This window comes from Callithrix jacchus, chromosome 1 (assembly GCF_049354715.1).
Source record: "Callithrix jacchus isolate 240 chromosome 1, calJac240_pri, whole genome shotgun sequence".
In the NCBI taxonomy this organism is placed as follows: Eukaryota; Metazoa; Chordata; class Mammalia; order Primates; family Cebidae; genus Callithrix; species Callithrix jacchus.
Window position 1 is genome coordinate 112210526 of NC_133502.1, and position 17523 is coordinate 112228048.

The window sequence follows — 17523 nt, forward strand, 5'->3', positions numbered from 1 at the left end:
GATTAGAAAATGTTCCCTCCTCTTACCTGTTTTTTTTATTTTTTAATAACAACTTGAGAAGGATGAATGTTCATTCTTAATATTCTTAAATATTGTGTAAGTCGACGGGGAAAAAGAAGATGGCACGGTAGGAGCAAATCAGGATTGCAGCTCTCAGTGAAGACGCAGAGGGTGAGTGCAATCCGCATTTCCAGATGGATCTTTGTTGCCCACAGAACGGGGAAATTCCCAGGTGTAGGAGAGACATGGTATGCCAGCACACCTGTTTCAGCTTGCGCGGCCGTCTCGGCCGGCACCGCAGCGCAGCGGAACTCCGCACAAGATGCACTGGTCTGGGTGCCCTGTTAAACCGGCAGTCTGAGATTTGGGAGGGCAGATTAGCATATCCATCTTATTAAACAGGACTTGGACAGTGAGCCAGACCAGGAGATTCCTGGAAAGTGACATTTGAGCCGGCATAGTGGGTTGCTGCACGGGAAATCACACAGACCCGGGTGCCCTATCAGCAGGTGACTGAAACACCTGGGAGAGAGTCAACTGTCCAACTTAAAAAAAGGGCTCTGAGGCAGGGAGCCAGGTGATCAGGCTCGGCGGGTCCCACCCCCAAAGGGACAAACAAAATGGCGATTCGAAACGCTTGGGGTTGAGAGTTTCACTGTGGGCACAGCTGAACCTAGGATGGTGCAGATCGCTGTGGGAGGGGCGTCCGCCATTACCGAGGCATTCTGCCCCTACTGAGGTACACTCCCATTGCTGACGCCGCCTGCCGTTGCCAAGGCAACCCACCATAACAGAGAGACCCCGCCAATAGGGCGGAGCCTACGGCAACAGGGCGAAGCCCACGGCAGCAGAGCAGAGCCCACGGCAGCAGGGCGAAGCCTTGGCTGGCAAATAGTGACTAGACTGCCTCCTAGCTGGGCAGGACAGTGCAACGGATACTCATGAAGAAAGTCCTAACTCCCCGAGGCAGAGCATCTGAGGAAAAAAAGGGGTTTTATGAGTTCTGCTGCAGCAGACTTAAACATACCGGCCTAACAGCTCTGAATGATCAACGGAACTCACAGCTCAGCACTTGAGCTCCTATAAAGTACAGACTGCCTCCTCAAGCAGCTCCCTGACCCTGGTATATCCAAAGAGTCACCACAAAAAGGACTGATCAGACTGACATTTGGCAGGCATCATTCTGGGACAAAGATAGCAGAAGAAGAAATGGTAGCATCCCTCACGGTTCCACAGCTGCTACAGGTGCACCCCAGACAAGCAGGGCCTGGAGTGGACCTCAGCAGTTGTACAGCAGAGGGGCTAGACTGTTAGAAGGAAGACTAAGTAACAGAAATACTTCATCATCAACAATTTGGGCATCCGTCCACTCAGAGACCCAATCGAAAAGTCAGCAACTACTCAGACGACAGGTGGATAAACCCACAAAGATGGGAAGAAACCAGCACAAAAAAAGAGAACACCCAAAACCAAAACACCTTGCCTCCTACAAAGGACCAAAACTCCTCACCAGCAAGGGAACAAAGCTGGACGGAGAATGAGTGTGATGAAATGACGGAATCAGACTTCAGAAGGTGGGTAATGGAAACTTCCGTAAGCTAAAAGAACATGTTCTAAATCAATGCAAAGAACTAAGAACCTTGAAAAAAAGATTTGAGGAAAGGATAACAAGAATGGACAACTTAGGAATAGGAGTGAATTGAAACAACTGATTCAAAAGGAAATAAAACTGAGGAATAGACCTATAACAAGTAATACAATTGAGTCAGTTATCAAAACATCCCAATAAAGAAGAACGCAAAACCAGTGGCTTAATTAGTGACTTACACAATATTTTTTTTTATTTCATTTTAGGTTTTGGGGTCCACGTGCAGAACATGCAAGATAGTTGCATAGGTACACACATGGCAGTGTGTTTTGCTGCCTTCCTCCCCTTCACCCACATTTGGCATTTCTCCCCAGGCTATCCCTCCCCAGCTCCCCCCTCCCACTACCCTCCCCTATAGCCCCCAATAGACCTCAGTGTGTAGTACTCCCTTCCCTGTGTCCATGCGTTCTCATTTTTCATCACCAGCCTATGAGTGAGAATATGGGGTATTTCATTTTCTGTTCTTGTGTCAGTTTGCTGAGAATGATGTTCTCCAGATTCATCCATGTCCCTAGAATTTGTTCATTTAACATACGTTATCTAACTTGTTAGCATTCAGTTGTTTACATTATTCTCTTATAAGCCGTACTATTTTTTTGTATCGTCAGTAGTGATATTTCCACTTTCATTTTTAGAGTCTCCTCTCTTTTTCCTTAGGTTTTTCAATTATATTGATGTTTTCAAACAACCAACTGTTGCTCTAATTGATTTTTCCTCTATTGTTTTTCTATTCTCGATTTCATGTATAGCCACTCTATTTTTATCATATCCATCCTTCTGCCAGCTCTTTTACTAGTTCCAAAAGGTATAAAGTTGGGTTATTGATTTGAAATCTTTTTTTTAATGTAGGCATTTTAGGAATAAATTTACCTCTGAGGACTTTATTCGTTGTATCCCATAATGTTGCATTTTTGTTTTCATTAGTTTCAGAGTATTTCCTAATTTCCCTTTGGTTTCTTCTTTGAGTCATTGATTTAGAGTGTATTATTTTATTTTCACATATTTGTGAATTTTCTAGATTTTCTTTTACTGATTTCTAGTTATATTCCATTTGGTTAGAGAAGATACTTTTTTTTTTTTTTTTTTTTTGAGACAGAGTCTTGCTCTGTCACCGAGGGTGGAGTGCAGTGGCGTGATCTTGGCTCACTGCATGCATCCTCCACCTCCTGGGTTCAGGTGATTGTCCTACGTCAACCTCCTGAGTAGCTGGGACTACAGGCATTTGCCACCACACCCAGCTAATATTTTGTATTTATTTTTTTCGTAGAGATGGGGTTTCACATATTAGCCAGGATGGTCTTGATCTCCTGAGACCTCGTGATCTTCCCACCTTGGCCTCCTGAAGTGCTGGGATTACAGGCATGAGCCACTGCACCTGGCCAAATGTGACTCCTGTAAATAGTTACTTTCATGTCCTTTATATGGTCTGTCACATCAGTCAGACATGTTAGTTGAACATGAACCTGTATGGTTAAACATTAGGAGCTTAGTCATTTAGACTTAGAAGGAATTAAGTACTCCAGATCACGGCAGTAGCAGGATAGAATGGTAATAAAGTACCACCAAACTTGTAAGAAAAGTAGTCTATAACTAAAAAATAGCAAGAGAGTTTTCTGAGCATCAAAATATATTTCACAAAGCCAGGAACTTTGAAAGCTATTGGACTTGTTTGACTCTTCTTGCATTATTTTAATAGTATTGACAAATTAATTTATAGGACTGTACTTGACTGGAAAGGGAGAGATGATGTCAGCAGGCTAATTGCTGCCACAGCTGATAACTGACAGAGACAGATAACTTAAATTCCAACACGGGCATGGAAGAAGATACTGGTCTACTTTTATGCCCTGTGAAGATAAAGAATACAAAACAGCCTATAGTCCTTTGAGGGATTGTTTGTGGCAGTTCAGTTAAGTTGGCATTGACCCAGCACTCTTCTGCAGCTATTTAATGCCAGGGATCAAAAATTTTAGCTATTGTGCTATTTATTACCAAGTAATTTGTGAAACATCTCCTAATTGCACCCTTCAATTTAGCCTTAACTCTGATACATACCTAAAAATAGGAATTAAGGATAAGGTATGGAATAAGTAAAGATTATGTTAAGATTTGGACCACTGGGACAAGTACTATATAGATAGATACATTTTTTTTCCCCGTAGTTTCCCATCTTAGAAAGGGTCCTCAGTAATTTTAAACAAAATGCTTGTTAGTTTACTTTTATTTCAAGTGGGTTTTTTTCCTCAGATTCTCTGCTCTTCTCCTTCCCACCCTCCTAACACAAATTACATGGTCAAACATTTATTTCCAATTGTTAAGATAGATATGTCTGCTAATAAAATTTAAGTCTGTTTTTGATTTGAGAATCTGAAGGATGAATACCTGATTTGTAAGTTTGATTTTATTTACTTTATTTGATTGGATGTATATTAGCCACAGAGTGGAGGTAAATTCAGTATCTTTTTCTTTAACTCTATGCTGTTTCTTTTAGAGGAAGTCCACAAATGAAGGGGACACCCCATTTTAAGGAAGAACAGTGTGCTCCAGCATTAAATTTAGAGATGAGGAAAATACTGGATTTACAAGCACCCATCATGAGGTACAGTACTTTGGTTAAATTTGACATTGTGTGATGATAGTAAGCAATGTAGTTGGTTAATCACATGACCAACAAGAAAATTGGTTTCATGTCTTTTAATTCAAGGTAACTTCTTAGTTCTAGAAATGCTTGATTAACCCTTATAAGACATTGGAAGTTTTACAGATTATACTTAATTACATTATAAATATTATAGCAAAGCTCATAAACTGAATATACCAAATATAATTTTATTTTAAAATTTATATTTTTATAAAGTGTAGACTTGTTTGAGTAATAGCAGTCTGTATATCCCAAAATAATACTAATAAAAGCACACAGATTGAGGAAAAGAGAAAGTGCCTTTGTTTCCAAAGTTGTCTTAAGTTTCTGGGAAATATACTTGGAAGAAATTAAGCTTTTTCATCCAAGTATGAATAAAGGTTTTATGACAAAGTGGCCAGAAATGCCAGAACACCAAAAATCTATTTTATACCCATTAGTAGAAAAAATAAGGAATCTTACCTATAATTTGGCTTTATTTCTTTAATTGTTGTTCCACTGTTGACGTTTTGGTTGTCACTTAGTTTAGGTTCATATCTTTTCCACTGTGTAGATATAAAAAAATTTATTTAAACAATATGCAGCTGTAAAAACATTGAGGACCATCTTTTCTAAAATAAAACTTTCCAAATATGTTGTTGGGTGGAAAAAACAAGATGCATATGATGCTACTATTTGTTTTTGAAAGGGAGATAGTGTTGTCTCCATCATATTTAAAAGGGAGAACATGTATTTTTCTGGAAAAATACGTAAGACACTGAGGATGAAAACTGAGTAGCTACAGGATAGATTTGAGGAAAAAGCTTTTTATTGTGTACTCTTAATAAATATTGAATTGTGTAAATATGTCTCTTACATTCAATTATGTTGAATAATATGAATGTAATGCTAATTTTTAAAAACATCCCTCTGACTTACAGTTCTAAGAAAAAGGTTTATTTCACCATTTCTCTTGTTAATGTACAAAATGATACTGGAACATATTAAATAAAACTGTATGCAAGTGGCTGAGCATTGTCTTGCCTTGTTTGGTCCATCTTTTCATATCTTATTCTCGTAGAAAAGAACTTCATTGTTATTTGCTCAAATGTAATCAGTGTTACAAAAGATTGAGTTCAGGGTTCCTCATCACCTTGGTCAGAAGGTTGTTCATCACTTCACATTTTATTTATTTCAACATGGGAATCATTTTTAAGAAAGTAACTTGATACTTGACTGAGAATTCTGAGTGTTTAGTAGGTACCAAAAAAGGTAGAACTGTACAGGCTTGGCTTTCTACCTCCACCTGGTGGTAAACCTTGTGTGGTGCATGGAAATAGAATAGAAAAAGAGACCAAAAAAAAAAAAAAAAATTCTGCCATCTTATCCAAGTTTAACCTTTCAGGTGCTAGGTTTTAGGTTTTAATCTATAAATTTATGTAGTTGGAAATCTGTATGGTTTCTCTCAAAACTTGCATTTCAGAGCAGTGTTCTCAGCACCTGAAACACATACTACTGAAAATTTGAAATTTCCTGTAGATTTTGAATTGAGTGAGAAGATATGAAACTTAGATTTTTATAAACAGTTATTTTCCCTCCTTTCACCACAAATATTAAGTCAGGTAAGGCTAGGGATATTGGTTAAGCTGTTGCTTATAGGAGCAAGAGTACTGTCATCTTTTATTTTTGATTGAGGAAAAATATTAATGTTAGACATCTAACTTTTGTTACCGAGGATAGGGAATTTTTAGAAGATAAAAAACTTTTTGATATTCTATTTCTAATTTTTAAATACCACAGTTTATTTCATTTCTTACTCCATCCTGGGTACTTACTTAGGAAAGCAGTATGTTGTATGCAGTGTTTAATATTAGTTAAGTATTAAATGTATTTACATTTTTGAGAATTGGTAATTTACAAATTATATAATTCCCAATTAGGAATATTTGATTAATCAGAAACAATTCTACTTCACTGTATATATTGGCAACATAAGGACATCTAGCATATCACTTTTTAACCATATTCTTTAGACCCCAGTCAAAAATTTTCCTTCCTTCCTTCCTTCCTTCCTTCCTTCCTTCCTTCCTTCCTTCCTTCCTTCCTTCCTTCCTTCCTTCCTTCCTATTTCTTTCTCTTCTTTTCTTTCTCCTCTCTCTCTCTTTCTTCCCTCCACCCCACTCTCTCTCTTCTTTTTCTTTTCTTTTGAGGCAGGGTCTCACTTTGTCACCCAGGCTGAAGTGCAGTGGCATGATCATATTTCATTGCAGCCTCAGTCCCCTTGGCTCCAGTGATCTCACCTTAACCTCTCAGGTGCATGCCATTACACCCTGCTAATTTTTTGTACTTTTTGTAGAGACAGGGTTTTACCATGTTGTCGAGTCTGGTCTCAAACCCCTGAACTCAAGCGATCTCCCCTCCTTGGTTTCCCAAAGTACTGGGATTACAGGTGTTGAGCCGCCACACCCAGCCATGATCCTAAATTTAAACACTCACTTAACACACACGTACACCTGGGATACCACATAGCTCTCATAAAATTCATGAAGTCAGTGATTGAAGAGGCTCTTTAGGTACATAACTTAGAGTGTATTTACATAGATTTTCAATGTACTTATAAACAGTTGTGATATTAAAAATATTTAAGAACTGAGCTGGACACAGTGGCTCATGCATGTAATCCCAGCACTTTGGGAGTCTGAGGTGGGTGGACACTTGAGGTCAGGAGTCTGAGACCTGCGTGGCCAACATGGCAAAACCCCATCACTACTAAAAAGTAAAAACAACACATACACACAAAAATTAACTGAGTTTGGTGGCACACACCTGTAGTACCAGCTATTCAGGAGTCTGAGATACCAGAATCATTGAACCTGGGAGGCAGATGTTGCAATGAGTTGAAATCACGCCACTGTACTCCAGCCTGGGCAACAGAATGAGACTGTGTCTCAAAAAAAAAAAGAAACAACAACAAATTTAAGAAACAATACAGCATGAAAACACATGGGTTATCAAACAGAGTTCTGATATCCGCCTACGAGGCCAATAATGAATCCTTCAGTTGGCCAGATTTTTCTGAGGAAGGGGAGTCAGTTGTAGGCAAACACTTGGGTGACTTGGGGCAAGGTCTGTTTGCCATCCTTTCTGGAAATATATCATATTTTAACAACTTAGACCAGCTTTTGTTTTGTTTCTAAATTTTTTTAGATATGGGGGTCTCACTGTGCTGCTCAGTTCGTCTTGAACTCCTGGACTCAAGTGATCCTCCTGCCTCAGCCTCCTAGTATTTGGTATTACAGGCACAAGCCACTATGCCTGGCTCAGCCTTTGTTTTAACAAGTTTGTATACTTCCAGTTAAATGAGAAGGATGTATCCATCTCTTCCGAAAGATTATTTATTATGTTTATCACTGTTTTTAAAAAGTCATTATTTGCTAATTCCAATGTCAAGATTATCTATAAGTCTATTTGTATTGATGGATTTTTCTCTTGACTCTGGATTACATTTTCCTGTTTATTTACACATCTGGCCAGTCATTTGTTTGTTGCAGCATTGCTGATTATCATGTTTTAGAGACTATGAACTCTTATTATTATTATTATTATTTTTGGAGACAGAGTCTTGCTCTATAGCCCAGGTTGGAGTACAGTGGCACAATTTGGCCTCACTGCAACCTCCCCCTCCCAGGTCCTGGTTCAAGCAATTCTGCCTCAGCCTCCTGAGTAGCTGGAATTACAGGTGTTTGCCACCATGCCCAGCTAATTTTCTTTTTCTGTTTTCTATTTTTAGTAGAGACGTGGTTTTACCTTGTTGGCCAGGCTGGTCTTGAACTTCTGACCTTGTGATCCACCCGCCTCGGCCTCCCAAAGTGCTGGGATTACAGGCATGAGCCACCGCATCCAACCAGTGAACTCTTAAATTTGTCAGACAGTTGTTGAGTTTTGTTTAGCAGGGAGTCAGATTACTGGAGGATAACTTTTATCTTATGTCTAACTGTCATATACAGTGATTATTCTAGGGAGATAAGGTTAGGGGAGAGGGAGAATGTAGTCTGCAAAAAACTAGGCTGACTCCTGAGGAAAATCAATGGTAAACCATTGTGACTACTCTGCTAAATTGCCTTTCTTGACGTTATCAACCTGAAGTAATAAAAAGGATCAGAATCTGGAATTAATGCAAGCAGAAAGCTAACCAATCAGGGAGAACACAGACTTCAGAAAACGGGGTCAGTGTTCCAAAGTTAGAAATTCAGTTCTTGCAGGCCAGGTGCAGTGGCTCATGCCTTTAATCCCAGCACTTTGGGAGGCTGAGATGGGTGGATCACTCGAGTTCAGGAGTTCAAGACCAGCCTAGCCAACATGGTGAAACCCCATCTCTACCAAAAATACAAAAATTAACGTTCTAGGGTGGTGCATCACTGTCATCCTAGCTACTTGGGAGGCTGAGGCAGGAGAATCCCAGGCAGCAGAGGTTGCAGTAAGCTGAGATCATGCCACTGCACTTCAGCCTGGGCAACAGAGTTAAGACTCTGTCTCAAAACATAAAAAGTTCTTGTTTATATAGGTGGAAAATGCAGTTTAGTAGGATTATAATATTTTCTATACAAGGCTAGTTTATGAGTTAGAGTCACAGTTTAGTTACAGTTTGTTTTCTTTTCCCTGTGGCTTTTCTTTACAGCTGGTTTTCATTTTCTTTCCAATTTAAAAGTAGTATATTTACCGTTCCATTTTAAGACAATTTGATAGCCATGAAGTCTTTGTGTAAGAAAGGTAAGAGGGAAAGTAATCTACCATGAAGATCAACAGTGAAGAGGGAAGGAGTCTTCCCTGGAGCCATTTAGTCATTTACAGCATTTATAAAACAATGCAGTAAGGGAGAAAGCTAATCTATAATCAGAGAAAGAAAGATTACAGCTGCCTAGGATATAGCTGCCTATTATGTCACTCTGGCCCCATAATTACATTTCTTTAAGGCTCAAGGTAATTCAGATTTCCAACAGGTTAGATTTTGAATTACATATTTTCATAGCATATAATAGTACATCTAAACCATAAAGTTTTTATGCTCTACCCACCAAATGATGCACATAGATTTTATCACTGAAATATAAACTTGAAATTAAAGAATATATAATGCTTTAAAAAGTGAAATGTCTATAATTGGGAATTTTAATTGATTATAAATGCTGTTAAGTTCAAGAAATAGAGCTGGGTAAAGAAACACCTGTTTCTAATCTTTTTCAGTACTTTTGTAATTGGGAAAAAAATACAGCAAATTCTTCATTAGCTGAAATCTTTGGAGGAGAATGAGTAATTGACGTTTAAGAATTAAAATGCTAAAATATATTTTTTATCATTATCGATTAAAATATTTTTGAAATACGTTCTTTCCTTAAGTATGAAAGGGAATTTAATAGTATTTAATAGGTCATACATAATATACAAATAACTTTTTTTTATTTTTCCTTATACAGTGTTTGATACTTTAACCACTCTTTCTTAAATTCATCTTACTTTCTTGGCTTTCTTGATATCAGTTTCTACTGGTTTCCCTCATTGTCTTTTAATTTGTGCCAGTATCTTTGCAGTCTCATTTATGGGTTCCTCTTTCCTCTAGCCCTTTCCTTCTTCTTGCTTCCTTTGCACAAATATTTAGTGACAGATTTAACTGCCCTTGGGGCTGTGTGCATACAGAGGTGAGCAAAACAGGCTATTTCCCCATTAAATAAGTAAATGCTGAATATCTTCACAAATATTGGTAAGTATCGAGATCATGCTTTGTAACTATTTTTCATTTCTTGCCTGAGAAGTCTTCTGAAGAGGGAGAATATTTTATTCACCCTTGAATATCCAACACAGAGTATAGCACCTGTCACAGAGAACAGGCTCAGTAAATGTTTGTAGAAGGAATGTACAATGTGAGATTTGCTAATATCTAAGAAATATATTGGCCTGGAACTATAGTCCAGTACAGTAGCCACTAGTCACACATGAATTTATTTAAATATACATTCATGAAAAGGAAATAAAATTTCAGTTATTTTGTATTAGCCATATTTCAAGTACATAGTCATTGCAGATGGCTTGTGACTACTGTTTACAAATAGTATGGATACAGAACATTTCCATCATTATTCAAGTTGAAATTAAACTTGGACAAGTTATTGGACAAGTGCCAGGGGATTGTTACCTCTACACTTTGTGGCTCTAGTTTGTCTTACTGCTACTAGTTAGGTTTATTCATTTTATTGTTTCTCTACCTCTTTTTCTTTTTTGTCTGCTTTCACTTTTGTTTCCGTCATGTAATTTGCTGCTTCGTTGTTTCTAGTGTTTAACTAGTGTTATCAACTATGTTAAGTTTGTGACTGTGGCTGCCCATAGTCTTTCATTTCTTCCAGGATTTCAGATTCTATATTCAAATATACATAAATAAAACTGCAGATAAATGGAGATGTTTTATAAACGGTTTCATGATCATTTTTGCATGAGTATTCTCTAAATCAGTTTTACACATTGCTTTCCTAGTATGCTTTTTAAAAATTAATTGATTCTACCTACAGTTTGCAGTCTGTGTTGGAAGATCTCCTGGTTGCCACTTCTGATGGACTTCTTCATCTTATTCACTGGGAAGGAATGACAAATGGAAGGAAAGCCATTAATCTTTGCACAGTACCCTTTTCTGTAGACCTGCAGTCATCTAGAGGTACTTATACTTTATACATGAGGTGGAACCAGTTGTTTAGTGTCTGATATCTAGTTAGATATCTTCTATGGATGAACACTTCTTTGGAACTACTTATGCAAGGGGAAAGGCGACGTGGGAGAGGCGTTTAGTAGGAAAGGACAGTTTAACTGTTTAGGGTTGTTAGGTTATTATTTTTGCCCCTTTAACCTTACAGGTTTTGCTGACAAAAGGTGAGAGAGTAACTGACTGGTATTCTTAATCCTATTTCATGTGCTTGTTTTTTTCATCAGTAGGTTCATTCCTGGGCTTCACAGATGTACACATCAGAGACATGGAATACTGTGCCACACTTGATGGGTTTGCTGTTGTATTTAATGATGGTAAAGTTGGATTTATTACACCAGTGTCAAGTAGATTTACTGCAGAGGTATGGCTTACTTACTTTGAAGGGACCTTTTTTGCACTTAATTATCTTATTCTTTGTTGTCAAATTCTTCTTTATTTTTATCATTCATACACAATTTTAAGGGTTGTTAATTTTTTAATCAAACCAAACATATAAATAGTATAAGTAGACAAAATTCTCTTGGACATGTTAAAGAAAATGACGGTTCCTGTTCTCCTCCTTGCTCTCCTCATGTCTAATTTTCCACTCTTGGAGGCAACTACTTATTCCTTTACTTGTTATTTTGATTTTTAATCTCCACTACTCTGAATATCTTCTTTAATTTTTATCTTTTGGCTGTGTTTATTGACTTCTTACTTTGGAAAGTGACCAGTAACTTTCGTCTTCCCTGCTTCCACCATGCTTATATTATTCCCATGTTCCCATTATAGTTACTGTGATTTTGATTAGGTTACTATTAATTGTATATTTTTGGCTGGGCACAGTGGCTCACACCTGTAATCCCAGCACTTTGGGAGGCCGAGGCAGGCGAATCATGAGGTTAGGAGTTCCAGACCATCCTCCCAACATAGTGAAACCCCATCTCTACAAAAATACATAAATTAGCTAGGCATGGTGGTACATGCCTGTAGTCCCAGCTATTCAGGAGGCTGAGGCAGGAGAATCACTTGAACCCGGGAGGTAGAGGTTGTGGTGAGCCAAGATCACACCACTGCACTCCAGCCTGGGCAACAGACTTAGAATCTGTCTCAGAAAAATAAAAGTTTTTAATATATAAAACACAGCTGTATTTTTTGGCTTTCTGACATAATTATTCTGAGATTCCCTTTACTCTTATTTATGTGGGATCTTTTAATAGCTAATAGCTAATTTATATATGGATTTGGCTGCTGTGACAGAGACCTAAAATAAAAATGATTTATTGAAAACTGAGTTTTGGTTGACTGTGTCCTTTACTGTAGGATAGGCTATTTCCTTGGGGACCCTCCTAGCTTTAGAGTCATACCCTTTCTTCTCTCCCTCCCTTCTTTTCCCCTCTGCTTCCCTCTCTGGCTCTAGTGTTCCTTGGAAAAGAGTCCTGCAATCCTTTCTAGTAGATATATACTTAGCTACCCCATTATTCTGGGATTTGGGTTACAGAAGAGTTAGGCTAGAGGGTCCAAATTCAAGGTGTGAACCTTTGCTTTCCATTCCTATTTTCAGTGTGGTCCATAGACCTCTGGTGGAGCATATGAGGGTGGGGATATTTTGGTTTGGTTTTCTCCGAAGAGAGATACTCAGTTTTCTGAAGGAGTAGAGTTGGGGTATTTATTGACTGCTCAGCTTTAGGAAAGTGCTCTGGGAGGACCTAGTTGCTTCTTGAAGTAGGTATTGAACCACTTTTACAACTTTTAGTTTAGTATTTCAAAGACACCAGAATTCCCAGCCTTTTGTGTACCCTACAATGTAAATTTAGATGTTTCTCAGCATTCTTCTCTCCCTGTTAAGAATTCTACTCATCGATAGGCTTTCCAGCTTTTAAAATTTTCTAATGCCACTTCCTCTCCTATTCTTTTTGTCTTTGCCACTTTATGCTTTTTTAAACAACAACTCTTCTCTTGTAGAAGTTAGGGTTTTAGGAATCCAAGAAACTAAATATTTATATTTAGTCATCTCTCTTTAACTGGAAAGGAATTAAGTTTTTAATGGCCTTGTTGTTGTTGTTGTTGTCATTCTGTTTGGTATCAGCTTTAATATTCATATCTAATACCTTCCATTATCAACTTTATTCAGATAGTAAGATACTAAATAATACCTTCATGATCACCTGTGTCAATATACAAATAAGAATAAAAATAAACTTTTGATGGATTAGAAAAAAAAAATCTCATTTTTTCCCTATAAGGTGCATATAGTTGTAATTATCTCTGGGACTTAAATGTTTAGATTGGAAATAAAAATATTAGGGCTGAAAAAGTGATTGACTCTTTTCCAAGTACTTTAGAGTTAGTACAAAATATATTCTCAGCATTTATTAGTATGTAATATAAAGAAATTTTTCTAATAAGGATTTAAAAACGAATGAAAAGCAGATAGGCATTACTATATAAGGTATTAGATAGAAAATACAAATTACAAGAAAAAATATGTATTACTGGTAATAAGGAAATAACTAAATGGTATTTAATAAATGTGTTAAAATATGATTATGTCAGTCCTCTGTGAAGACTTATTCAATAGGACTAGATTATTAGGACAGAACCTCCTAAGGAGTAAAAGAGCTGGAGAAAAAAATATATGTTTTAGTATGCTTGAAGGCCTTGGAGAGCAAAGAAGACAGTGAAGAGTTACCAGACTAAGAGAGAGCAGCAACCCAGTGAGCTAAGCTCATTATTTAAGCCTACAGTGAACATGAACATACTAGGCTTTATGCAGCAACACAGATAGATCTCACAGACATGGTGAGCAAAAGCAGCTAGACACAAAAGAATACATGCTATGATTCCATTTTAGGTAAAAATTAAAGGGCAGATAACACCGGCAGTTCTAAATTAGGGGTACATATTTGTGCATGTTTAAGTGGTGATGGTTTAAAAGAAAGAAGGAAGTGGTTACCATGTAAATCTGGATATTGGTTACTTTTATGGCAGGGATGTGAGGATATAGTGATTGGGAAGGGCACTATTGGGAGACTTTTGGGTACTGATAATTCTTGGCCTGAGTAGCAGTTTCACAGGTGTTTGCTTTGTGATATTATTGAAATTTGCATTTCATTTTTATGTATTATTTATTATAATTCATGACAGAAAAGGTTAAAAATTAAAATTCTTCTTCTACATAACTTGGAGAAAAAGCCACAATTCTTATGGTGACCTTCAAAGCCCTAAATATCTGACCTCTTGTTAATATCTCTTACCGCATATACCACTTTCCTTTCACAACCCATCTACTTCACTCTATCCACCCAAGCCTCTTTGCTGGTCTTTGAGCATGCCAGAAATGCTACTACAATAGGGCCCTTACACTTGTTTTATTTCTTTGAGGACTTTCCTCAAAAGGCATCCTTATAGGGAAACCTGTTTAATATTACACTCTTCCCCTGTACTCCCTCTTCACCACCATTGTTTAATTGTTTTTGTATAGTATTTACGAACCTCTAATATACAGTATACTTTTTTTCACAAGTCAGTGATATTTAATGTATTCATATACAGTATACCTTTTTAACTTGTTTGTCCCTTGACTCAAGTGTAAGGCAAGGATACAAGTAGAGATTTTGCTGTGCCGGGATAACCTCAGCACCTAGAGCAGTGCCTGGTAAATTGTAAACACCTAGAAAATACATACAGGATTGAATTTTTAGTCTAAGCAGTAGTTCAGAAAAATAATGCTCACTGCTCTTTTTACCATTTTGTGACATAAAATGTCCAGTTTTATTATTAAGATTGAAAAATAAAATTCCTACTAAAAAAGCAAATATTCCATGTTTAGATAGATTATATAGCTGATTTTGGAATTTTTTTAAACCTAAGTGAAATCTGTAGTAGTCTAGTTCAAATAGTTGTGATTATATTTTATCTTTAGTGTTTACTGTTGGGATCATCCAAAAATGCTATATTATAGTATGCCACTTTTTCTGCCAACTGAACTAATGATCATGACCTTTGCCTTGGAATTTATCATCTAAACTGAGCTGAATCTATTCTGTAACTATATATGGAATTAAATAGCATATATGCTTACCAGTGATGTCATTCATTTATTGAATGCTTGTTGAATGGGAGGCATTGTCCTAAATAGTTTGCATGTATATCTTCATTTAATCTTTGAAACCCCCTAAGAGGTAAATAACTTACAGATAAGAAAACTGAAGCTTAAAAAGATCAAATAATCATTTTGGGGAGTGAAAGTAGTCCTGAGCTGTCAGGCTTCCAGATACCATGCTATTAACCATTAAGTTATAAGAAGGGGAATTGTAGAGAATAGTAAGCAATTGAAAAATCATGAATTGCTTCTAAAGAATAAACCAAACAGAATGTACTACTTTCCGTTGACTGAGAAGTTAAATACTATGTGCTAGGTGATAAGAATAATAATAGTGAGCAAATTAGATGCAGTTTCTGCTATCAAAATGTTTACATTCTAACAAGAAAGTTATCTTTGAGTTCGAAGATTGAATTTCCACATTTTAGTGTTTTTTAAATAGATTAACTAGCATTCACTGAGCTCAGTATTTATCAGTCCAATTCATGAGAAGCCTAAGGTTTTACGGGAGACTATTGTGGTAGTCCTGGTAGGATAATTTCCTCTGCAGATGAAACCAAATGAGCGTTATGAAGTTGTATGTTTACCGAAGGAGAATTATATTGACTACAGTAAATTTGGAGAAACACTTTTTAAGCCTTAACTGTTTTTCTTTATTATAGCAGCTTCATGGAGTTTGGCCACAAGATGTTGTTGATGGAACATGTGTAGCAGTAAATAACAAGTATCGACTAATGGCATTTGGCTGTGTGAGGTATAATTGATGTAGACTTTTGCATTCTTAAGAGTTGTTAACACAAATACTGTTTTTTTTTTAAACCTAAGATGTTAATACACACTTATAAACTATATCATGCTATCATAATTTGTCAGTCAACCTTAATATGAAATGTAAAAATGAAGTGTTTTATTAGATTTTCAACAAACAAAAGTGAAGGGCAGATTTTGGAGGTTGAGCATTTTAATTTGTAAAAATGAGCTTTTTCTTCAATGGTAGAAAATTGACTTACAAGTTAAACAGAATATCAGTTAAAGTTTAAGTTCTTTATTGTTTAAAAGAGGATTTGAAAGACATTTTTCCTTTTTAAAATAATCCTTAATTTTTAAGACATCAGCATCAACAATGCCTACAAATTAGTGAGCGTGCCTCAGTTAACAAACAAATGTAAAGTGCACATATAAAACCAGTTTCTTGCTTATTAGAGATTTTAGAAATAATATTGAAAAAAGTTATTTATTCAACAAATATCTGTGTGCCTATCACATACCAGCCATAGTCCTAAGCACTTGATACATTAGACAACAAAAATACCAAATTTTGTTGAGCTTAAATTTTGGCTCATAAATTTTAGCTAAAATAAAAAGATTATGTTGTTATAATGCCTTGCAATGTTATAGTGCTTTTTGGTTTTCTAAACTCTTTCTTAAATATAAAACCCTATGTTGCCCTCAAAATGTGACTTGGTTGTTCTATAGAATGCATATATAATAGAGTCTTCACCCAATTTAAGTATCAAAGATTTTTTTATTAGTATAAGTAATTCACATATTATAAATCACCTTCATTACACTCTTTATAACTTCCTTCTAAAGTGGGGAATCCTCATCCTCAACTTTGACTTTTTCTTAATACATTGATCCTCATTGAGCAGGTAAATGTAGAAATTCAGGTAGGTTTAACTTATTACAAGAGAGAAGGAAAAGCATTTTTTTAATGTTTGTGGATTTTATTGAGTCGCATTTTGTTTAAAATTTTAAAATCTATGCTCATGAGTACATTTCACCTATAATTTTCCTCCTTACTCTCCTGAGTAACTGAGGTTATGGCTATCTCATAAAGCAAGTTGAGGAGGGATTCCCCTTTGTCATCTCTATTCATCTTTGATTGTTTAGTAGAATTTGCCAATGAGAAACCATCTGGATCTAGAATTTTCTTATTGGGGATTTTTTTTGGACTGTTGATTCAGTTTAGTTTTAAAAATAGATGTAAGAGGATTTAGATTTTCTATCTCTTTCTACTTCATTTTGGCAAGTTGTATTTTTCCAGGAATTGGTTTCTTTTATATACACATTCAAACTTATTAGCATAAAGTTTATGGCCGGGCGCGGTGGCTCAAGCCTGTAATCCCAGCACTTTGGGAGGCCGAGGCGGGTGGATCACGAGGTCAGCAGATCGGGACCATCCTGGTCAACATGGTGAAACCCCGTCTCTACTAAAAATACAAAAAATTAGCTGGGCACGGTGGTGCGTGCCTGTAATCCCAGCTACTCGGGAGGCTGAGGCAGGAGAATTGCCTGAACCCAGGAGGCGGAGGTTGCGGTGAGCCGAGATTGCGCCATTGCACTCCAGCCTGGGTAACAAGAGCAAAACTCCGTCTCAAAAAAAAAAAAAAAAAAAAGTTTATAATACCCTTTTTATC

General features: G+C 36.7%; 1 protein-coding gene across 9 annotated transcripts in view; it reads left to right on the plus strand.

Moving 5' to 3' along the window:
- RIC1 (RIC1 partner of RAB6A GEF complex) overlaps nucleotides 1-17523 on the plus strand; it is a 134254-nt gene that overhangs the window by 74345 nt on the left and 42386 nt on the right. For 5 of the 9 annotated variants that reach the window (XR_008481523.2, XM_008996619.6, XM_017973480.4 and 2 more), the window contains 4 exons: nucleotides 4140-4247; nucleotides 10829-10971; nucleotides 11244-11380; nucleotides 15766-15857. Coding sequence is in view for 8 of the 9 variants with exons in the window: in XM_008996619.6 (XP_008994867.1) it covers nucleotides 4140-4247; nucleotides 10829-10971; nucleotides 11244-11380; nucleotides 15766-15857 (480 nt within the window). In the remaining variant the exon portion in view is untranslated. The remainder of the gene's footprint in view (nucleotides 1-4139; nucleotides 4248-10828; nucleotides 10972-11243; nucleotides 11381-15765; nucleotides 15858-17523) is intronic. The other 4 variants (XM_078368494.1, XM_078368498.1, XM_008996614.5 and 1 more) reach the window with 1 other exon arrangement.